A 23,714-nucleotide genomic window follows, 5' to 3' on the forward strand; every position below is an offset into this window, starting at 1 on the left:
CTCGTAAATCTTACACTGGTCTTTGGTGCAGCTCCTCTAAGCCCACCCTTTATCACGTTTTTTCCTGATTGGTTGCACCTTCTAAACAGAAGGCCTAAACCGCTGGTGGGTGGGGCTTCTGTGCTCACAGCTGGAACCATGTGCCTCAGTTGAACATCCACCATTGTACATATGACAGAAGATTAGGAAAAGCAGAGCTGTTGCACTTTAAACAAATGAATTCCACAGCAGTCAGGGGTGGGGTCAGTGTGTTATTGTAGAGAAATTTGCTCATTCTAAGCAGTGTGCAGGGCTGGAGGACAAGCTCCAGCTGTAAGCCTTGGTGGAAGTTCACACTGACAGGAGAATTAACTTGGCATGAGGGCAGAAGAAACCAGACCTCCTGGAAGAAAACAGGCACAGGCCACCTAGGACTTTCTTGCTGGGAGCCAACGGTGCTTATACCTCTTTTACAACTCTGCTCTGATAAACACCAAAGGCTACACAGGCCTAAGATGGAGTCTCTTCTTTTTCTTTTTAGACTGGCAGGTCCAGTTTTCTATGAGCAATCTAGGCGATTGCATATCAAACTTCCCCCTCTCCCTTATTTTATTGCTTTCTGTCGGTACTATGATTTACTAATCATCTTTACAAATTTCAATGAAAATAATAACAGGATGATATTCTTGCGTCAGACTTATTTGTTATGTATATATTTGTGAAAGCCATGCACAAGACGCAGGATTACATTTTAAAAAGCTGCGCTTTGATCAGATATTCTTTTGAAGTGACGTATTTAAGTTCAAGGCAGACGCTCCCAAACCGTGAGCTAAACTACATGTGTGACAGACATTTTCTGAAAGATTGTTCTTTGTGTCCGTTTCTTTTGAAACGACCGTAACGCCCTCTGAAACCTTAATAAAAATAAATAAATATTGGCCATCTCACTATAAGCTGTCATCTTGTGTCAGCACAGAATTTGATGCTGGAAAGGCAGCAGTCATGTAATGTGTCATAATGTGCGTCTTTAGCCAAGTTCCAGCACAGCAGCAGACTGTGAAAAAAGCTGTTTTTCAAATATGATACAAACTTGTGAATAAAAGTGGCCTTCCCAAGTCTCTAAAAAACATTTTTTCCTTCAGACACTTTCTCGTCCTTGTTTTTCTCCCCCGTCCTTTCTCTCCCTCCTGCTGCTGTCGTTTCCCAGCTTTGTCCTTTTATATTTTTTCTTGCCTTTTTTCTTTTGTCTCCCCTCTGCTGACATTGCAGCCATATCCTGATGATGTAAGCTAGTGTAATGATTACTTAAGCCATCAGGGGCTCCTAATGACAAGATCAAAACAGATACTGTACTCCACACATACACAGATACACACATGCACACATCTAGTCACGTGTTGTTGCACTCACTTGCTTTTTGTGTTTTTTGTTTTGTCTCCAGATTCTGAGTAACAGGAAAGGTTTGCTACCAGAACCAAACTTGGCCCAGCTGCTGACCAGTATGACGAACCCCGCTGCTCTGCAGATACTCATGAGACCGTACCACACTGGGAAAAGAGGAGGTATGCTGGATAGTCTACATTTCAAATCTGTGAAACGAAAGTATTGTACAGAAATATGTAAAAAGTATTTCTGGCTGTTCCTATGTTCCTGGTAAGTGTGTTGGCATGATGATGATTTCCTTAAAAACGTTGAGTGGGCGGGAAAATCCTGAGGATGGGGTGTCACAAAATTTACAGCCTAAAACCTGTGAATTCTTTTTCCAAAATAATTTTTAAACATTGTATGGCAAGGCAAGGCAAGTTTATTTGTATAGCACAATTCAACAACAAGGTGATTCAAAGTGCTTTACAGAGACATTAGAAACAAGAACAAATAAAAAGCATGATTTAAAATTGAATAAAACAAGCAAATAAACTAACTAATTAACAAACAAACAAACAAACAACAGTATATAAAATCAAAACAGATAAAATCAGAACAGTAGATAAAATCAGTAGTTAAATGTAAGTTTTGAAATTTAAGCTTAAAGTGTGGATTTGGTGCTTTATTCAAATGCAGCTGAGAACAGGTGAGTCTTCAACCTGGATTTAAATAAACTGAGTGTTTCAGCTGATCTGAGGCTTTCTGGGAGTTTGTTCCAGATATAAGGAGCATAAAAGCTGAATGCAGCTTCTCCGTGTCTGGTTCTGACTCTGGGAACTGATAAAAGACCGGATCCAGATGACCTGAGGGATCTGGATGGTTCATACTGGGTCAGGAGGTCATTGATGTATTTTGGTCCTAAACCATTCAGAGCTTTATAGACCAGCATCAGAACTTTAAAGTCTATCCTCTGACGGACAGGCAGCCAGTGTAAGGACCTCAGAGCTGGACTGATGTGGTCCACTTTTTTGGTCTTAGTGAGGACTCGAGCAGCAGAGTTCTGAATGAGCTGTAGTTGTCTGACTGATTTTTTAGGTAGACCTGTAAAGATGCTGTTACAGTAATCAAGCCTGCTAAAGATGAATGCATGGACTAGTTTTTCCAGGTCCTGTTGAGACATCAGATTTTTTATCCTTGATATATTCTTGAGGTGATAGTAAGCTGACTTTGTTATTGTCTTAATGTGTTTTTCTAAGTTTAGGTCTGCATCCATCACTACACCCAAATTTCTCACCTGGTTTGTGGTTTTTAGATGTATAGATTGAAGTTCTCTGGTGACCTGTAATCGTTTTTCTTTGGCGCCAAAGACTATTACTTCAGTTTTGTTTTTGTTTAGCTGGAGAAAATTGTGGCACAACCAGTCATTAATTTCCTCAATGCATTTACCAAGAGCCTGTACAGGGCCTCGGTCTCCTGGTGACATTGTGATATATATTTGTGTGTCATCTGCATAGCTGTGATAGTTTATTTTGTTGTTGTTTATAATCTGTGCCAGTGGGAGCATGTAGATGTTAAACAGAAGGGGTCCCAAGATGGAACCTTGGGGAACTCCACATGTGATACTTGTCTGCTCAGATGTGAAGTTACCTATTGATACAAAGTATTTCCTGTTTTCTAAGTATGTTTTGAACCAGTTCAGTACAGTTCCTGAAAGACCTGCCCAGTTCTCCAGTCGTTTGAGTAATATGTTGTGGTCAACTGTATCAAATGCTGCACTGAGATCCAGTAAAACTAGGACTGACATTTTTCCACTGTCTGTATTCAGACATATGTCATTAAACACTTTGGTCAGAGCGGTTTCAGTGCTGTGGTTCTGTCTAAAACCTGACTGGAAGGCATCGTAGCAGTTATTCTGTTTTAAGAAGTAACTGAGCTGTTGAGAAACTGCTTTTTCAATGATCTTACTTAAAAACGGGAGATTTGAGATCGGCCTGTAGTTGTTCATTTGTGTCTTGTCAAGATTGTCCTTTTTCAGTATAGGTTTGATTACAGCAGTTTTTAGTGATTCTGGAAACACACCTGATAATAAAGAAAAGTTGACGATCTGTAACAGGTCTGACTCTAAAGTCTTTGAGACCTTTTTGAAAAAACTTGTTGGCAGGACATCTAAACAGCAGGAGGAGGAGTTCAGTTGACCTAAGATGTCCTCCAGGTCTTTGCTGTTAATAGGTTGAAACTGTTTCATGGTGTTTAAACAGTTTTTTGGTGGACACAGTACATATCCTGGATCTGCTGTTGATGTACCAATTGCTTGTCTAATTTTTTGGATTTTTTCAGTGAAGAATTTGGCAAAGTCATTGCAGGCCATGGTCGAATGAAGTTCAGCTGCCACTGACACAGGGGGGTTTGTTAGCCTGTCAACTGTAGAAAATAAGACCCGAGCATTATGGCTGTTTTTAGTGATGATGTCAGAGAAGTAGGACCTCCTTGCACTCCTCAGTTGTAAATTATAATTGTGAAGTTTCTCTTTATAGATGTCATAATGAACCTGGAGGTTTGTTTTTCTCCATCTGCGCTCAGCTTTCCTACACTCTCTTTTTTCATTTTTCACCAGTGTGGAGTTTCTCCATGGAGACTTTTTCCTTCCAGAGATAACCTTCACCTTAATGGGAGCAATAGTGTCCATTACATTTAACATGTTAGCATTGAAGCTATTGACGAGCTCATTGACTGACCCTCTGGGCAGGTCAGGTGTTAATGGGAAGACCTGGTTAAAAATTGCACTACTGTGTTCAGTTATACACCGTTTTGTGATCACTGTTGTTGATATATTTGTGTGGGCTGAGATTTTACTTTCAAAGAAAACACAGTAATGATCAGACAGGCCCACATCAGACACAGTAACCTTTGAAATGCTCAGGCCTTTGGAGATCAGTAGGTCAAGAGTGTGTCCTCTATTATGTGTGGCCTCTGTTACATGCTGAGTCAGCCCAAAGTTGCCCAGAGTGTTACTCAGGTCTTTAGTCCCTTTGTCCTGAGGGTTGTCCACATGAATGTTAAAATCCCCAGCAATAATTACACAGTCAAAATCAACACAGATCACAGACAGCAGTTCACTGAGGTCATTAAAAAAGTCTGTGCAGTATTTGGGAGGCCTGTAAACATTAAGAAACACAACTTTGGATGGGGCCTTCAGCTGTAAAGCCACATATTCAAAAGACTGAAAACTTCCAGGAGATAGCTGCTTACATTGAAATGATTCATTAAATAAGACAGCAACCCCTCCTCCTCTCCTGCTCGCCCTGACCTCACTGATAAAACTGTAGTTAGGAGGGGTCGTCTCGATGAGAACAGCTCCACTGTTACTTTGGTCCAACCAAGTTTCAGTTAAAAACATAAAATCAAGGCTGTGCTCAGTGATTAAATCATTAATTAAAAATGTTTTCCCAGCTAGAGATCTAATGTTTAATAAAGCCAACTTAAGTGTTTTAGAGGTATTACTTGTCCCCTCGTGTTTGGGAGCAGTCTGTGGCACACAAGGTATGTTTACTATGTTTAAAGATCTTTTAGAGTGCAGCTCTCTGTGTTTTGACCAGGCCACATGTCTCCTGTCACCTAAAAGTACAGAAATTTTAAAACCTTCTAGTAAACAGGGTCCCAGCTTCTCCTGGGAAAAGTCATCACTGCCATAATCCTCACAGCCCAGACCCTTCACACATCACGCATCAGACTGCGGAGACAGGGCATGAAGAGGAACTAAGGGGGGCGAGGCTGGGCAATGTGACTTGATGAAAGTTCTGTTTCTTTAAAAAATATATATATTTAAAAAAGAAAGGCAACATATGAGGAGTTAGAACTGGTGTTTTATTTTTTTAAGTGGTTTCTCTTTAAATATCATGCTAGCATAGCATGCTACATGCTAGCTGAGATTGTGGCAACATTGAAAAAGTTGTACATCTGGGAAAAAAACAAAAAAACACCTAACATCTGGATAGTGGATTATCTGACAGTGAATTGGAAATCCAAGCATTGGCTCAGGAACACTGAACGCAGGCTGTGGCATCTGAAAATGAAAGTTTAAACTCTATAATGCAATTAAAAAACAAATGAACATCATCCTCCACTATAAAAGACTGAGGTGAGTTGAAGGGGAAAACTATACTTTCATCTGACCAATCAAATCTGAAAAAGACTGCTTCTTTGTAGGTGTACAGGTGCATTAGTTCACATGACATGGGTAGCTTGTACATCTGTCAAAGCCTTATTAATGCTGAAATGATATGTACAGCTTTAGAACAGCTTTTTGGTGCATACACGTTTGCTTAATGCTATAAGATGGTGCCAGATGTATCCTCCTCACATTGAACCTGCATGGCTCCACAGGGAAAGATTCCAGGTGATAAACTGGTCTGCTTGAAGTCCACAGCTGTCATTCATCTAAAAAACATTCTGGGCATTATGAAATGCCCAGAATGTTTTTAACCTGCATCAAGCAGGAATGGAAAAGCTTCAGGCCTCAGAAGCCTCTGCAGTTGGTTTACTATTTTTTCAGCTTTTTTGAAAAACCATAAAACTTAAAAATTATGGTATTTTAGCATTAAAATTTTAATTAAGAGCTTCCGCATTATGGGTGGGGGATTTTTAAGCTCATCATTTTGTCACAATATTTAAAGAATGCTATGCAGTATCAATATTTCTATCAATTTAGAAAAAGCATGCAGTTGGCAGCATTTATAAATGTAACTAGCTGATGAGCATTTTCAAATGTAAGCATGAAAATAGCCTAGGCAGTATTTTCCCCGGAAAATTTTAAGTATAAGTATAAAATAACTGCTAACACTTAATAATTATAGTAACTGAACCTTGTAACTGCTCATCTTGATGTTGGCATATGGCACTTTTATATCACATCAATAATTTATACTGGTGTTATTGTGGACGATGTCACAGGCCTATTGTGCATACTGGCAGATTAACCATGATAGGAACATAAAAGGTAATTAGCAATGCTATTAATTAAGGGCAGCTGTGGCATAAACATTCCATTGGGAGGTGGGATAACAAATGTAAGCACTATACAACAAGTCAATATGAACATTTAGACAAATATAAAATGATGAAATTGGTGATAATGATCTGGGCAGAAACTAGATCATGACTACAGGGCATGGCTGGCAATCAAAGCTCCGCTGAATGAGTCTCCCTCTGCCAGGCCCTCCTATATACTGTAATCACCTCGGCAGTGGCTTCATTATTTGATGAATGGCTAATCAGGTATTAAAATGAAATCGTGTGACATTAGGGGAAGAAATGAGAACAGGAAGGAGAGAAAATGAGAGAGGTGGGGGAGCTCTCTTAAAGAAGAGTATGCACAATTAAAGTCTAAAATTAGGATCTTGATTAAATGTTAAACTTTCTCTACTTATTCTGGAGGAAGCTACCATTAGCATTGACGCTTACATTTATTATGACCAAGGCTTGTGTTACCACGCATGCACAAAAGAAGCAGAAGAAAGGCTGTGCATCTGTGGCATGGGTGCAGATCAGTGTGATCGATTTTGTTTTTATGAATCACAAACAGGAAGTCTGTTGAATGTAGAAATTGGCATTGCACTGGATTTTGTGATGTATTTTTAAAGAAGGTGCATTAAAGAAAGCACAAATGTCTCTCCTTACAAACATGTAGTTGCCCTTAAAAAGGGTATAGAAAACTACAGGAGGTATTGCTCAAGGGGAGCAAAAGGAAACTTGTTAATGCATTACTCTGTGTGATAAGACTTCTCACTGGATGTCCTATCAAGTGGGGTGTCACTTTCACAGCGAGAGCTGGCCTTGGAGGTGTTTACTGTGAGAAGTGTACTGGACAACAAATTAATTGGAGATTGCAAATCAGAAAATAATAAGACCAAGAGCATTGCAAAAGTGATTTGCACTCAAGTCCTGAAAAGTAAATCTCTAATGCCAGGAAGAGACCATATCAGTGGATGATAAACATTAAATCATCAGGAAGTATGACTAATTAATCCTATATACTCTGCATATATACATACAAGGGCAAAAGTACTTAAGATGAAATATCTATTGGTGAGCTTAACACAAATTCATCTGCTTAATTGTTTGTCTTTTGTCAGGCCGTTACAACAACTAGATTGTTTTTACTCTTCAGCCATTCTGCTGCAGATTTGCTGCTGCACTTCCTTGTCCTATTGCATCAGCCGGTTTGGGCCAAGCTTATCTATTGGACAGATGGCCTCACATTTGACCCTAGAATATTTTGGTATATAAAGGAGTTTACATTTTTTTGTTTTTAGAGCTCTTTTTAAAATCTGTCTTCAACACCAAAATAGAAATTAAGTTTTGAGGGGAAAAAAGTTAAAGTTATGTGGGAGGTAATTTGCTTTGTGCTTGCATAATATCCCAGTATTGCTTTACTGGTGCTTGTTATAAAACAGCCAGCTGTGTGATTGCTTGAAATGTGTTGTAAATGACTGATGGATCGGTTGTCTGACTTGTAATTTCGCCTGTGTGTGCCTGTTGAGATGATGATTGATTAGTACTTTGGTGGAGACTTTAAAAAAAGCAAATCACTAATGGAGGCTCTGGTGTTTCTCTTTGTTGTTTGACTATGTTTTTAGGAAAATACGGGCGTCACACCAGCCTGCCGTTCCTCAGACCTCCCCTCACTACAGCCCTGCTCACACTGGGAAAAGCACACCAGGTCACACTAACATCTAAATCTCTGAATTGTTTAGTGTGTGTGTGTGTGTGTGTGTGTGTGTGTGTGTGTGTGTGTGTGTGTGTGTGTGTGTGTGTGTGTGTGTGTGTGTGTGTGTGCGTATTCTGATGTCCTTTTCTTTTACCCTGCAGAATGCTATGTTTGGAAATGGACTAGTCCTCCAGAACCTTTTGCACATGCAGCTGGCACAGCAACAGCTTCTACACATCAAAGACAAACGCATCAGCAGCGTAAGACACCTGTTTGTGTGTCTGTGTGTGATGATTTGCATATGCTAGTGCTGAGGGTTAAACATAGTTGGGGGCATGTGCATATGTGCCCTTATGTTTTTATCTCCAGCACTTAATGCACGGGAAAACGAAACCACATCGAAATCATGCAACCTAATTGCTTCTCCTTTTCTGTTTAAAGTGAGACCTTGAGGTGATGAGTTTCTGTCTGTGTTTTCATTTGCATATTTTTTGTGTTGCTGAAGTGAAAGTTAAATGTCATGGGTACTGATGTTTGGAGTATTTGATGTTTTTTTTTCTTTCTTTATCTTTTTTCTTTTTTAAGCTGAATGATTGCAATGCATACTGGATTCTATCTCTACATATTTTTAAAAACTTAATCAACCCATAACTTTAACAAGGAGGACCATTTTAAGCTTTCAATTGGCATGTCCATCCATCCATCCTCTACATGCTTATCTGGGTCCAGGTTCCAGTCTAAGCAGTTAAACCCAGTCCTATTTCCTATTGTTCACCCAGAGGGACACTGAGGTGTTTCCAAGCAAGCCCAGAGATGTAATCTCTCTAGTATGTCTTTGGTCTGCCCCAAGGCCTCTTCCCTGTAGGATATACCCAGAATATCTCACCCAGGAGGCATCCAAGTCATATGCCTGAGCAAAATAAACTGGCTCCTTTCGATATAGAGGAGTAGCAGCTCTGCTACTCCTACTTGAATGGCCAAACTCTACGGGAGAGCCCACCCACCCTTCAGAAACTCATTTGCACCCCTTGTATATGTTCTTTCAGTCACTACCCAGTTTGTGACCATATGTGCCTGTAGGGAGACTGACTGACGGGTAAAATCCGCTTTGCTCTGTCAGACTGCAAGAGATAAGAGTCTGTCCACACCTCCTCTTGCCAAGGGCAACTCCGGTTTGGAACATTAAGTCTAGCCCTTGTCCAGGAGGCTCGAGAGCCCATGTTGTACATTGAGGTGAGCCTGATGATATTTCTCAGCCTCACGTGTTAGCTTTGTCTTCTTCCCCAACCAAAGAGGTAAAGTTCCATGTCCCAAGAGTTAGTTTCATTGCTTTGTAATTGTTGTGGAATATCCAAGTATTACTATTAATTTTTATTCATTTATTTTTTGTGAGGACATTTTAATTTAATCTCTGAAGTTGGGCATTTGAACTCTATGGGGAATGACTCGTTCTTGGTGTTGGTCTTGGAGGAACTAGAGTTCTGGGAACTTCAACGCTGGCTTCATTTTCAGTACCGGAGATTGCCACTTGGACTTTTATAAAGATGAGACTGCATATTCTGAGAAATCTGTGAGCAGGTCCTGGTAATTCTAAAACCTTTGTGGATTGGATGCTCTGGATCTGCTTTACACACCATTGTATAGCTAGCACAGCCCTCCATGGTGGATTCTGTTTGGTTTATAACGACCATCTCGCTCATGCTCTTCCAATTTTGTTTTTTATGATATTGTTCTTTGATTTTGCTTTTCTGTTCCATTTTTTTTTTTGTAATACTCTTCCATCTCCTCTTTCATTTCCCCTTTATTAGGTCTCCAGTCTGCTCGGGGACCCGTCCAGACTGCTCATGCAGAAAGCCTTGTCTCTGCGACCTCCAGGCCTCGTGCAGCTGGGGAAAGGCCTCCTGGGAGACTCTCCTACAGGTAAACGGGTTCCATTATGTAGTGGTTTACACATTTACCTAACACGCTAAACAGCCACAATTTAAGAGTAGACACAAATCTCTGTGGGGTTGTGTCAGGAAGTGCGTCCGGTGTAAGAAATCAAAATGTTAATTACCCACTGTGGCGACCCCTTAATAGCAGGTAAATGAGTAACAAGCACCCTGATCAGATGAGTTCATTTAATTATTGCAAACAAATTAAATCACACTGAAGCATTCAGGCTTTGGTTAATACCTAATTTAGTGTTTGTTTTTGGTTTTCTTGCTCTACTACTTTTGTCTTTTTCTTGAGAGGGAGCATATTAATAGTTTAACTAACTGTGTGGCTCCAGAGTGCAGCGGTTTACACATTTGCTTGACAAGGTCTGTGAAGGTCGCTGGTTCAGACCTTATTAACATTTTAACTTGGTAGCGCTCCTACAACACCACCTTTATTTTTCCATGTACCAGTTTTCTAAAAATCAATGATTTACTGTTTACAGTGTAACCTTTTGGTCTGTTCTCTCTGCCAAATCCAGAATCTGTTCTATTTTACATGTTAATAATGAAGGCTCTAAGGTCCCAGAAAAATATTGTTCATGTTAAAGTGAAAGCCATAAATTTTGTGGGTCCTTTTCCTAATTCTGACCCGTGTGTCGGGCTTGTCCCTGTAAAGACTGCTGAATTTCGCCCAGCTGTACGTTACAGTGCGGAGCAGGAAGCTGCAGCAGATTTACAATTCAAATCTCCAGCTGAGAAAAGCTGTGTTGTTTTAAATGGAAATGATATACCGCAGACTTTTTATGTGCATAAAAACAAACAATCATGCCCATGTGCACCACTGTGAGTGTGTCCCTCTTTGATTGGATGCATGAGTTTGCAATTTTGCATACGAACGTGCGTGTCTCTTGTCGGTGCGCGTGTCTGCTGGGGAATGTTGGCTCAAGGCTTGTTAGAGCGGTTTCGTTTATTGTGCGATGGAGGCCATTTGTCACAGCAATATTGGATTTATAATAAGTGCCACTGCGTATGTTCACGTTTAGTGTGTGTGTGTGCATCTTTTACTTATATGTTTGTGTTTTGTTTGGTTTTTTGGCCTGTGTGCATTTGTATGGGATTATGTTGCATGTGTACATATTTGTGTTATTAAACCCTGGAGTGAGTGAAATATTGGGATTGTGGAGAGCTAAGTGGCAGGCTGTAAATAAACACGATAAGCAGTGATGTATGAGCGGGAAACTTGCTCTCAAATATTACAGCTGGCTCTGCAGAGACGGCCAGGCGGAGTTTCCAGCCGTTTGAGCGATTCGTCTGTGTCCTGAGGAGACGGAGACACTGATGGTCATCTGTGAAAGCCATTTCGCATGTTTATCTGGCATCTTTCCCAACCGTGCCTTTATTTCCCTTCATTTCATTTCCTTTTTTTCTGTATACTATGTTTTTACTTTACTGTTTCTTGAATTTCAACTTTCTGTTATCACTCACCTCTCCTTTCATTTCCTCCTGTTTTTTTGTTTTTTTTGCTTTCTTGTCATCTCCCCTTACAGAGTTGGGACAGGAGTCAGTTCCAGCATCTACCCACAATGCCACAGTAGTGGTTTCAGCAGCAGGTGTCATGCCGTACCTCCAGGGTCGGGCTGTAGGAGGAGACCTACCTAGCCACAGCACCCATTCTGTGACTACGACCCCCTCTGCTTCCTTCTCTTCTTCCTCCTCTTCTTCCTCTTCCACCTCCTGTGACAACAGGCAGCCAGCTCCTCCAGGGACGATGGTGAGCGCCCAACCGCAGGGACAGAGCTATTCCTTGGGTATAAGTAACTCGGGCCTTGGCCCGCCTCCGCCTAAACCCCCTGGAGGAGTTTACACGACAACAGGCCAGCACAACAGCTCAGACAGCTGCCCCCTGGTGAGGACACCGACCGAAAATCTGCATGCGTGAAGCAAATACAAAATACTTAGACTGTAAATAAAAGATGGCCTTCCAAGTCTGAAAGGAAGTCCAGTTATAAACCTAGACTGGGCCTGTATGTCTCATTTGATGGATGATCTAAGTAAAACATGTTCTAATCATTACACCGTTTCAGTTCTTACTTAATACAACATGATATTGATTTTTGGATGCTTTAGGGCGGAGCTACCCTGTGATTGAAAATTTGCCAAATTATGACCTTGCAGTGCTCTCGCTTACTCGGATCGTCTCCTTAATTGGATGTGTGCTTTTAAAAAGATATCAAGATGGCGACAGTCAAAATGCTCACAAAGCATTTGATGATGTCCCCTTGGCTACGTCCATCATTTATATACAGTCTTAACATTTCAAAATGTGTAATTTGACAGACTCACAAACCAGGCAGCATTACCTGGCCCTCGTTGTCAGTATTACATAATTGTCGCCTGATCAAATGTTTGGTGGAAGTTTCTAGAGATATTGGTGTAATTCTTGAATTTCTATATTTATGTGTACGTTGCTGCACAAATTAATATTTGAACTCCAACTGTGATGCAAGTTGTTGATATTTTCCGTGAAACCGATCTGTAACTTATCTCTAGAAATGCTTGTTATGGTCCTAACTCCTTCTACCCTTCAGTCTCTCTGTCTCTTGGGGGGAGGGAGTATTTATTCCTGATTAGTGTTGTCTGCTTTTAACCTCAACACACAATATCAAGGGAGCTTTTTGAATAAACAGCCTCAGTCCCTTGAGCGCTTTACCTTTGGAAAATGCCTGTAATGCAACCTGTACCCACCTGCCTGTTTTCTTTCTAAAACACCTCCCTAAATCTCCTAGACTCGGCCAGGATTAAATACAGTACGACTACACTAACATCATTATCTCTTATAAGTCTGTGTACAGAAATAATCACAGTGCCGAGGTTCTTAGGGGACACGATTCCAGTCCCAGTACTGTCTTCTCTGAAGTCCCTTTAATAGAGAGAAAGTGTAATTACTAGAGAGGACAATCCTCGCAGGTTTCCACCATCACTTTAGCTCTTCAGTAGCTCACAAAAGTCAGCTTTAGAGCCTCATGTAAAGTTTGTATAATCAGTATTTTTTAGAATTTGTGTAGCACAGTATTTTTCATTAAATCCACAATGTGATACATGTTTGGAATAAAGATGAAGCAAAGTAGCTGTAATTGCCTTCAAACACCTCTAAAAACGAAAACCTGATTTTTATTTGCAGTTCCTGTTGGTGGCAGTGTGAATAATACGTTTTATATTCACCTGTCTCTCTTTAGGTAAACAGTGGACAGAGTTCTTTGTTGGGCGATCCTCCTAAAGAAGTCAGGCTGCCTTCTAATCCTTACCTAAACCTGGCAAGTGTAATGCCAGGAGTAGTTCTGCAAGGTGAGCACACGATCGCACAACAACCATAAAGTTTTTGCACCAGAGTTCACGTCCTGGCTTTTGCAGCACTTAAAAGCATTTTGTGCTCATTTATTAGTCAAGCTTTTTTATTCAAGAAGAGCAATTCAGGTCAGCCGGTGATCAATTCTACCACCTCTGTTAATCAGATCAGTTTTAAACACTAAAATGAATAAAATCAGTTGGAAACCTCATATCAGACACGTACGAAGTGTCCAAGAGCATCTCAATCATGAACAACATGAAACAGGTTCTAGATTATAATTGTCTCTATTTACTGAATTGTCTCTAATTCTTCCAATATTTAACTTATTGTGTAGAGGTGTGGGGAAATATTATAAAAATACACTAAATTACAAAAAAGGGCAGTTTGTGTGATAACCCACATCATTATGATTATTAACACATCATTTGTCGTCCATTCTCCCTTCTACTCTTCCATAGGCTCAGTGGGCAGCAAAGCCCAGGGAGGACAACCCAGCGCTGCAGTTTACAACAGCTCAGTCGCTCCTGTGGTCTCCCAGGGCTCCGGCTCCTACTCCCACAGTGCAGCAGCTACGACCGCTGCCCCGTACACCACAGATTCCTCCACTGACTACAGCCAGTACAACCAAGCATACACACAGGTGCTGCCCTACAACACATGCACGTGTGTACACACACACACACACAAATATGAATGCTGAATTTTGGGGTCTGTACATTCAGTTAGTGTGAACAGGCATTACTGGGCCTCAAATATGCTATTGATGCATGTGTTGCTGAGTAGATGGATGGATACACAAAGCGCGGCTGGATGGGTGCAGCAGAGACAGGATGAGCTGTAACTAGGGGAGGCAGGGTGGTGGAAGAGATGGAAATGGGTATGGATATTTGGACAGACAGAATGAGAGTGGATTTGGCAGTGAGCACTGCGTGTCTCCATCTGTCCCTGCTCTCCTTCTCACGCCTAACACTCCACTCAGAACAAGTCCCAAAGCCCTTCTACTGCTTGTTTGTCATCTTTCTTTCTTTCTTTTTTGCGCTTCTTCCTCCTCCAGCAGTAGGTGACATATCTGATGCTCGCAGCAAGTACCAAACCCCATTTGAAATGTTAATTACACTCTACTCATCCAAACAAATGAGTCATGATTAGATAACCAATAAAACGGTCGGTTTAATTTGTCTGGAAAGACAAAGACAGAGGAACGAAACGCTGGAGAGCAGGAACAATACTTAATGAGACTCATAAAATTGAAAGGTGGCAAAGAAAAAAAAAAAAACAATCACGCAAAGACAAGAAAGCACTGTTCATGCTTGGTAATGTGTGTGTGTCGTAGGAGGCCATGCAGCAGTGGTACCAGCACTATCAGGCGGCACAAGCCCACAGCTACAGCACGGCCGCGCCACAGGACAGCACGGCCGCAGACTACAGCAAGGAGCACACTCAGGTGGCAAACACACACCTGTTTGTGACCGTGTGGGATTTGTGCCACGTGTTGTTTTTTGTTTGATCCATGTATTTCCATGTAAATGTATTTCCTTCATTTCTTCATCCTCGCATCAGAGTCCGGCCCACTTCAGTTTGCTGTAAATGTGTTCTTTGTGCAAGCAACATAAAATATTTTGCAACTAACAAAAAGTAGCTGCAGTGCTAAAAAATAAAATGAAAGGAACACTTTTCAATCAGTGCAGCATCAGGTCAGTTAAACTTCTGGGATATTGATCTGGTCAGTCGCAGAGGGGGTTGTTAATCAGTTTCAGCTCCTTTAGTGTTAATGAAATTAACAACAGGTGCACTGGAGGAGCAACAATGAGACAACTAACAAAACAGGAATTGTTTTACAGCTGGAGGTCACTCACAGTCTTTCCCTCCTCATCTTTTCTGACTGTTTGACACTAGTTTTGTATTTGGCTAGGGTCAGTGTCGCTGCTGTTAGCGTGAGGTGATACCTGGACCCTGCAGAGTTTGCACGTGTAGTCCAACTCCTCCAGGATGGCATATGGGCAGAAGGTTTTCTGTGTCTCCCAGCACAGTCTTAAGAACATGAAGGAGATTCCAGAGACAAGGCCCTTAACACGGACAACCTAAGTCTACTGGCCGCTGCCATTTTTTCACTTTTTTAAAAAAAAATTTTTTTTTGTTTTGAATTCAGCCCTCTGCAGGGTCAATATTTTCATTTCCATCACATCCTTTTATTCCTAACACGTTATCCAGCATGATTTTTTTTCCCTTTGAGATCTAATTTGTTCCTTTGAAAATTAAAGTGTTCCTTTAATTTTTTTGAGCAGTGTAAAAAAACCCACAACAAAACTACAATGGATGTGAAATCTTGTTTTCTAGACTCCAGCTGTGTCCACCTATGGAGATTACAGTTCCTACATGCAGGCAGTCACTCAATACTACTCCCAGCCAGCAACAGCCAATCAGGGCTACGCCAGCAAGGTAAACACACACACACTATAAACTCTTTGAAACACACATGGCTCCCTTGGCCAGGTGTTAGCCCTCAACTAGCTGCTTGGAAAAGAAGAGAAAACAAAATCCTGTGCACAAGCACACACACACACACACACACAGCCTCCGTACCCATTCACTTCAGTTATCATGCATGTATCAGCAAAGCTAACGAACCCAGCGTGTCCCAGGGATAAGCATTTTTACACAAGTTATTCATTTGTCTTCTTAAATTAGTTAGAACATACAAATAATTCATATTAGGGTAAGATAAGCTCATTTAGATTGTCCGTGACCATACGGACACACACACACACATACACACAGATACAAAGTGAAGCTCTTGAAAAATCCAAGCAGCTTCCTATCCTGCAGACAGAGTGTAAGCTATCTACACGCGCTGGCACTAACATGAAGTTCATCCGCATGTTTATTTGGAGAGGCTGACCTCTCAGCGACACCGATACCCTGTTAGAGGGAACGCATCACTCTGCACCCAGCAGCTGATGCCAGCCATCTCCACACACAATGAGCAGCCAAATCCAGGCTTATCTGCTGCTGCTGGAGGATGTGAGCATATGTGCATTACCTGTGGGGGGGACATAGATCAGTTTCACGTTGTGATGAATCGGGGACTCGCCTCCCTTTTGGGGACTAAAAGTCTCTTTGAGGTAAATCATAAATGCTTTTTGGTGGAATAATTAGGGTAAGGCTCCAGGATGAATACGTATAAGGCAAAAGTAATGTCCTCTGACGTAATGGAAACACGACTGCATGTAAGATGTTTTCTTAGAAGATGATGTCATAGATCTTATTGCACAGCTAGCTTGGACCCTGGCGTCCTGAGCTCATGGAAATTTTGATAACTCTGCCTGAGAAATCCTTCGTATCATTTGACAAAGGCGTTACATTGAGCTGTGTATATGTCGGCATGAGTATTTTGATTTGGGATGGTTGCCTCGGAGAGTAAGCCCCTGTGACGGGAAGCCGGTTGAATGAGCCTACCTGATGTGCCTCATAACAGACACTAGAGGACAGAAAAGCTAACATGAATAAAACACTTTTGTCAATTATTTTCTCATGTTATGAGATTCTGTCAGCACCTAAACAGTAACACGGCAACAAAAAACGGCTTCAGAGACCATTTTCCTTGGTGTCCTGAGTATACCTTTGAATCATATCAATAAATAAGCTACTACTATTTGTTTCTGTGTTTCCTGTAGGAGGTGGAGGTGTGTAAGCCTCTGGGAGTGTCTCTGCACGCGGTCAGTAATGGCGCGGCTCCTCCCCCGGCCGTCCTACCTGCCGCCGCCGTGCTCCCAGCTTACAGCACGCTGCCCTTAATGCCGGGCTTCCTCGGGGCACCGCACCCATCTGCGGCCGCACCGAACCCTGTCACACACGCACACACCGCTGCTGCGGACTGGAACACCTATTACTATGTAAGTAAAGAACAATCCATGATCCCGTATGAGACACGAAACACATTTTTTTGTCTCCATTCTTTTAGGGTTTTTTTCTCCTTCCTTTTCATTTCTTTTTGAAATCATGACACACTCGTCTTGGGCCAAATAACAACAATTCAACATTTCATATTGCAGCTAAGTGAAATGTTGAATTGTTGTTTCCTCCACAGCTTCTGATATTAGAGCGCTGCACTCGTTGTTGACAGTGGGGATCTGGGAGGAGGGGGTTGCTGCTCATCCTGCTGAATTGAAAAGTGATATATTGTGCTAACCTTTTCTGTATGCCTTTATGTGTAGTAGGGCAATTGTTGCTAGTATAAGAAATGTGTGTAGAGATTATTGTCTGTACTGCAGGAGTATTTTTCTGTGGTTAGCTTTAAAAAAAGAGTTGCTGAGGGTGCGACTGCTTTACAATAAAAGCAGAGAAATTGCTGGGATGCTATGCTCCCTGCATAGATGTTTCAAATTAAAAGCTGCTATACTGGGTCAAATGTTAGGATCGGTTCCTTTCCTTGTAGGCCTTTTAATGTGAAAGAAGAACAGGAAATAGGCACTTTAGACTGAAACAAACACAAAAACAGTGACTAAAAACAATAAAGCTGAGCTCCAGGCAGCAGTGTGACGTGTACAGATTGATGTCAGTGCTGCCAGTGATTTGAATACCAGTTCTCATTTGAAGGTCTGTGCTGGTCTGCATTAGCTGCAAGTAGCTCCACACGTTTCTGCTTTCAAACAGTGCAGTGTTATAAAGGCTGCTTGCTAAAAATTTATTTCCTCTTTTTTCTCTCAACCAAGTCAACCAGTAGACTACCATTCAGTGCAGCTTTTATTTATGTTTTTCCCTGCATAGTTGAAGGCCGTTAAAGCCACTCAAGGAGACACGGAGGTGGAAGAGATTCACAGAGCGAGAGAGAGTGCACAGTGACGTAAACAGACCGGGGCCAGACGTCTGAGCTAAGCGTCATCTCCTCAAAGATTTGCATTTGTTTGTGCTACTACACACAAATGCATGCAAATTCAGGATTTTTGCTTATTCGTCAAAATTGCACAAACCTGTACGCTTCTTTGTCACCGACCTTCTATGTTAGTTGATCATTTCAGTAATTTAGGGTTAATCTCCTGCAGATCGTTAGCAAGGCTGCACTTGTTTTAGTAAGACGCAGAAAACAATGTTTAGTGACCACAGAAACTTATAGTAGTGGACAACCGAAGTCCCGAGATGAATTAAATTAATAAAACAATATTTTTTGGTAAAATGGTCTGAAACCAAGAGTAATATTCCCGGGATAAACAATAAACCCTTTCATGATCATAAAAAAAGATTTCCTTAGTATTTGAAAATGAAATATATGGTTTTTATCGGTGACTTTCCAACTATAAGTGTTTTCATACACGTCCAGGTCAAACGTCCATAATCCCTCCTCACCTCTGCCTCCCGTTCTCTTCTTGTTTCTAACCCATCAGAACCAGACGAGGGGCCATAAGAGGGAGTATCCTCAGCTGGCAGTGCAGGAAGTTACAGCATCCGATGCGGCCTACATCGGGCAGCACTCGCAAGGCCTGGGGGGGCAGTACGCTGACTACTTTAAGAGGAAGAGGCTCTAGTTTGAACCGAACCACCTTGAAGCCTAAAAGCTTAGGGGAGGGAGGCGCAAACAGCTGGATGTCTGCTGGATGTCACAGCTCCCTCTAGTGGCCTTTCTGTGGCTGCCATTTTGCAGTCCTACAAAAGTCAGTGTTGAGTTTGAAAGATTTAGGTTTGCAGATGGCTCGAGTGAAATGAAGCCATAGTGCTCTTTGATCTTGGCACGTATGTACACACACGCACACACACATATATATATATATATACACACAGTGTTATTTTTGTCCTGTTCAAGCCTTAACTCTTTAACTTAAGCTGTTGTTTCACAGTCAGTGTGTTAACTGTACTTAACTACTATTATCTTGTACAATTTTTCTAATATATCATGTAAATTGAAGTATATTGCATCTGTATGTACAAGCAGCTTTTGTATTTGCAAGCAGGGCGGCCCGCCGTCTGCCTCTGAAACTGTCTTAGGACTGGCCATGCAGCCAGCTACCCCCCCCCCCCCCCCCATCCCAGTCTCCCTTTTTTTTTTTTCAAAAGACTGAACGTGTCTGATGTCGCACACTCGCCCTTTGATTTGTCAGCCAGTCTGACATCTTTTTGTTCTCGCTTCCCTCTTTTTTCTCTTTTCTTTTTATTAGACCAGGTTACTCTTTAAACCCCCCCCCCCCCCCCCCCCCCCCCCCCCCCGAGAATTAGAGTACACGTGTGTGCATATTTATGCGCGTGTGTGTGTGCCGCTCTGCTGTATCTGTAGGAAATGTCAGCCATTTCAATCCCAAGGTTTGGGAGCACATCAGGAAAACAAAGGGCCTAAACCAATCAAAGCCCTTAATTTAAAGCTTCCCTCAATGAATGGACTTTTCTTACAATGACTGGATGGATAATAAAAGGCTGGTGTAAATAGTGCAGTGTAATACAGAATATATAAAGCCATGTGTAACAGACAATATCACATACAATGGATGTTTCTGAGCTCCTCTGCGAGCCTGTTGTACAACATGAATGAAGGTAAAACCTTTTAGTGTCTGATTTGTTTTGTTTATACCTATACTGTTATATATTTGTAATATAATAATATTACAAGGCAATTCAAGTAATTTACTAATCAAAGCAGGTTCCGAGTGTGTTTGCTTTTGCGAATAAACTTGTACTCAAATCGCTGTTAAAAAACATGTGCTGTTGCTTCTCTCGTGAGTAGCAAATCTTAGCTGGATGAAATGATCAACTGATGGCTGGCAGTGGTGAAACAGCTTCAGGATCACCTTTAAAAAACAATATAAGCGGTTTGTTTTTAGCCAAAAACAAAAGCATTTAGTCATTACTGAGAGATTTAACTGGCAGTGACATTTGAAAGTCATTTTGGATACATTTGCATGGTGTGCATATTGCATAAGTCGCTGTTATAATAAAACAGTAAGATTGTATGCTGTATAAGATGGTCTGTACGGTTTTCAGCTCTTTTCTTTTTCTTTTTTTTGCACACGAGATGCTACTAACATGGTGCTTTGCATGTGAGTTTCTGCACTTTAATTTCATGCTTGTAGGGAGGGTCTTTTTTATGTGTGTGTTTTGGGGTAAATTATCAAAGTGGACCTATTCTGCTCATTACCACCATTGACAATCTTGGACTCTGCTAGAGTAGCTTTGCATGATTTACAGGCTTACACTGGGCTTCATCCCCTGACTGAAACAAGACCACGCCCCCTCTTTTGATCGACTTTATTCTGATTGGTCCTCAAAAACAAAATACCTCATTATTTGAAAATGTCTTCATATTTCATATGAGCACACACTATTGTCACAGCATAGATGCTGTATGTGATGAAGAAAACCATAATAGGTCCACTTTAATGTGCATTTTTCTGCCGGTGAGATATTTGTGGCACAGGCAGTATCCAGGCAATTTGTGCAGTGTTCATTACAGAGGAGAGGTTTTACTTTTTATTCATAATTTTACGATTCATTGGAATTTAGGTTTGTGCATGCGGCCCTCTGTGTCTAACAAACTGGCAATAACTAAGGTTCCCACTTCTCCTGCTGGAAGGTTGAATGTAGAACTTGTGCAGAAGTTTGCAGTGTAAACAAAATCGATTATTTTTTTTAATATTCCTGTGCAGAAAAATACATATGTTGTTATTGCAGCCACACCGAAAAACACACGCTCCCAACTAGTGTGAACACCAGTGACTGGTGATATATAATGTTCACACACTCGTTTAGTCCAAGTAATCTGGTGTGAGTTTGCTGCCGCCTGTGTGACGGGTGTGCTGAATGTCAGGATTGTTCTTACAGTGGGGAAAAAAAACCAACGGTAAATTAAGGGCAATAAACACGCAAGCTCACCTTCCTGTTTTCCGTTCCATCTTTGTCTGCTTTCTGTGGTTTGCAATAAATGGACTCTCACGTGCTCCGTGATGTCGCAGGTCTTCAGATTACAGTGAAGTCAGTGAAAACTGTCGCACAACTTCCCCATCTCACAGCTCCGCCCCATTTTATCAGACCGCCTCTTTTCTTATCATCATTATTATTATTTTATTAGCCATTTAAAGGCTATGAAACTTTAAGATGGGCCAAAACATTCCCCTAAACCTCTCTTTGAAGTTCATTTTGAGAACATGGGTGCAACCCTGAATACAGCAGCAGCTTTATATACCTGCACAAACTGAAAAGTCACCAGGCAGAAATCTTGTAACTAAAGCTGGGACTCAAAACACCTCTCATGGAGCCTAATCATCATCCAAATGATTAAAGTGCCCTTATTCTGCTCATACCTCCACATTGTTGATCTTGGACTCTAGAGTAGCTTTGCATGATTCTCAGCTTACACTAGGCTTCATCCACGGACTTAAAAACTCTACCCTCCCTTCTGATTGGCCGGTTCTGGGAAACAAAAGGTGTACACGTGGAGAGCTGCGTGGCACAGAGGTGGAGGAGTAGAGCAGTTGAAACCATGTGAGCATTCTCACACCATCTGTCCCAGTACCTCCCCGTTACATACCTGTACATTTAAAAGCACATTAGATAAATTCATTATCTGCTGAGCTGTTCTCGTAGACGGCTCGTTTGTTAGAAATTAAGGAGAGTGAACCTCATTTGGCCCATGAAGTCTGTGTCAGCAGTCAAATCAGCTTTCACGAGACCCTTTCAAGCATTTCTTTTAATAGATTACTTTCCGACCTGCTGTACTGTGCTGTGCTCGGGTCTCCTGCGAATCAGCTCAAAGTGCTTCAGTAGATTTTATGGCGATGTGGTCGTCTGGACTAGTTGGCTGTGCGGCCTGTCTCGGGGCCACAGTTTGATTTGCTTCCCAGCACCGAGTGCTTTAAAATAAAATAAAATAAAGGCAGCCAGCTGGACTCCAGCTCTGCTCTTATTCTTTTTTTGTTAGGTGACAGCTCTCACCTTCACCTCTTTTAAGTTAGAAGCGCCTGTCTATGTGTGTGTTATGAGCAGGGCCTTTTGTAGATGAACAGCTGAGGCAGCAGACTTTAAAATGCACTGTTTGCTTTTCTGCTTTCCTGTCTGTCTGTCCAGTCTGGATCCTCTTACTAAAGTCAGTGACGCCTGAATTATTTTAGTGGTTTTTCATCAGTTGTGTCATCTTTTTTATCTGCGTAATGTCGTTACTATGTACAATATTGCAGAACGTCTGAAAACTGTGGACTAAATCCATTCAATTTCATAAAGCTTGGATCTTTTAGACCTCGTTTTCTATCACAGAAGTACCTATAAACGAAGTACATGTTTATTTATTTATAAAACTTCCCAGAAAATGTTTTCAAATTCAGGAGGGAATTGTCTGAATAGTTTGGAACTCAGCCCCCAATAATCTAAGTGAAGAAATGAGATTCAGTGCAGTACCATTATTTGAATGTGCTGGTTAATTAAGACTTGGCAGTAATTCTATTCTTCTTCTCATATTTCAGGGTTAGCCATGTTAGCCGGTGTAACATTAAACAGGTGGCATTGTTGAGCTAACACATCCCGCTAGGGCTGCTCGATTATGGCAAAAATGATAATCACGATTATTTTCACTGAAATTGAGATCACGATTATTTGACGATATTTATTTAACCCTTTAAGACCTACCATAGAACCAAGTCCACCAGAGCTTATATTATTTTTTTACATGCTGTAGTGCCATTTGTGGGAGCATTTCAAGTTGCTATACATCAATACAACTGTTATAGCCCATATTTTAATAATATGTATGCATTAAGTCCATAGTAATTACATAAATTGCAAAAAAGTGCAATAAACTACAAAAAAAAATTGAAAATCGCTTTTGTTTTGTTTACATATATTTCTACTTGGAGAAATTTAAGAGGTTTATCCCTCAAAACTTTAAATACAATAAAGTTGCAAAAAATAGTTTACAACAACAGGAAATTTATTTTGAGTGTCTTCATAGTTTTATTTTGGAGATACAGCAATTTTTATATACTGCAGGAAAAACAAAAAACAATCCTATGATGCAAATTTGCAAAGAAAACAGCATGTGCATCATTTCACTGTGGGAAGTGTTACGAACAGCTGATAGGAACGGCGAAGCGTGTTTCTGGAATATTATGTTTTTGTTCCTGCAAGCGCTTTTTATGCAATTTTTGCAATTTTTGCAAAGCTTTATGTGGAACGAAACCGTGACCGAGGACAAGCTGATGGCATAAGATGTAAGTACAACTCCTCCGGTTTCATATGCAAAACAAATTATTGCGCTAGCTTACGCGGTTCAGGTTCTACAGGGATTTAACAATAGTTACACAACACGGAGCTTACTGCTCTGACCGGCTTTAAAGGGTTAACAATGACTTTAAAAAAATAATATAAAATAGTGTGCAACACCACTGAAGTTTTTTTTTTTTAAACTCTTTTCAACCAACGGCAG

General features: G+C 41.1%; 1 protein-coding gene across 2 annotated transcripts in view; it reads left to right on the plus strand.

The window, feature by feature from the left end:
* The window catches only part of raver2 (ribonucleoprotein, PTB-binding 2), a 97,254-nt gene extending 77,771 nt beyond the window's left edge, over positions 1-19,483 (plus strand). Inside the window, exons 6-16 of one of the 2 annotated variants that reach the window (XM_080888072.1) lie at positions 1,421-1,541; positions 7,980-8,062; positions 8,212-8,310; positions 9,859-9,970; positions 11,517-11,875; positions 13,206-13,314; positions 13,777-13,958; positions 14,652-14,762; positions 15,656-15,757; positions 16,993-17,211; positions 18,700-19,483. In XM_080888072.1, the coding sequence (XP_080744198.1) occupies positions 1,421-1,541; positions 7,980-8,062; positions 8,212-8,310; positions 9,859-9,970; positions 11,517-11,875; positions 13,206-13,314; positions 13,777-13,958; positions 14,652-14,762; positions 15,656-15,757; positions 16,993-17,211; positions 18,700-18,840 (1,638 nt within the window). In that variant the 3' untranslated portion in view covers positions 18,841-19,483. The remainder of the gene's footprint in view (positions 1-1,420; positions 1,542-7,979; positions 8,063-8,211; positions 8,311-9,858; positions 9,971-11,516; positions 11,876-13,205; positions 13,315-13,776; positions 13,959-14,651; positions 14,763-15,655; positions 15,758-16,992; positions 17,212-18,699) is intronic. The other variant, XM_080888073.1, reaches the window with a different exon arrangement.
* The last annotated feature ends 4,231 nt before the right edge of the window (positions 19,484-23,714 follow it).

The sequence above is a fragment of the Rhamphochromis sp. 'chilingali' genome (assembly GCF_963969265.1).
Source record: "Rhamphochromis sp. 'chilingali' genome assembly, chromosome: 7".
NCBI lineage: Eukaryota > Metazoa > Chordata > Actinopteri > Cichliformes > Cichlidae > Rhamphochromis > Rhamphochromis sp. 'chilingali'.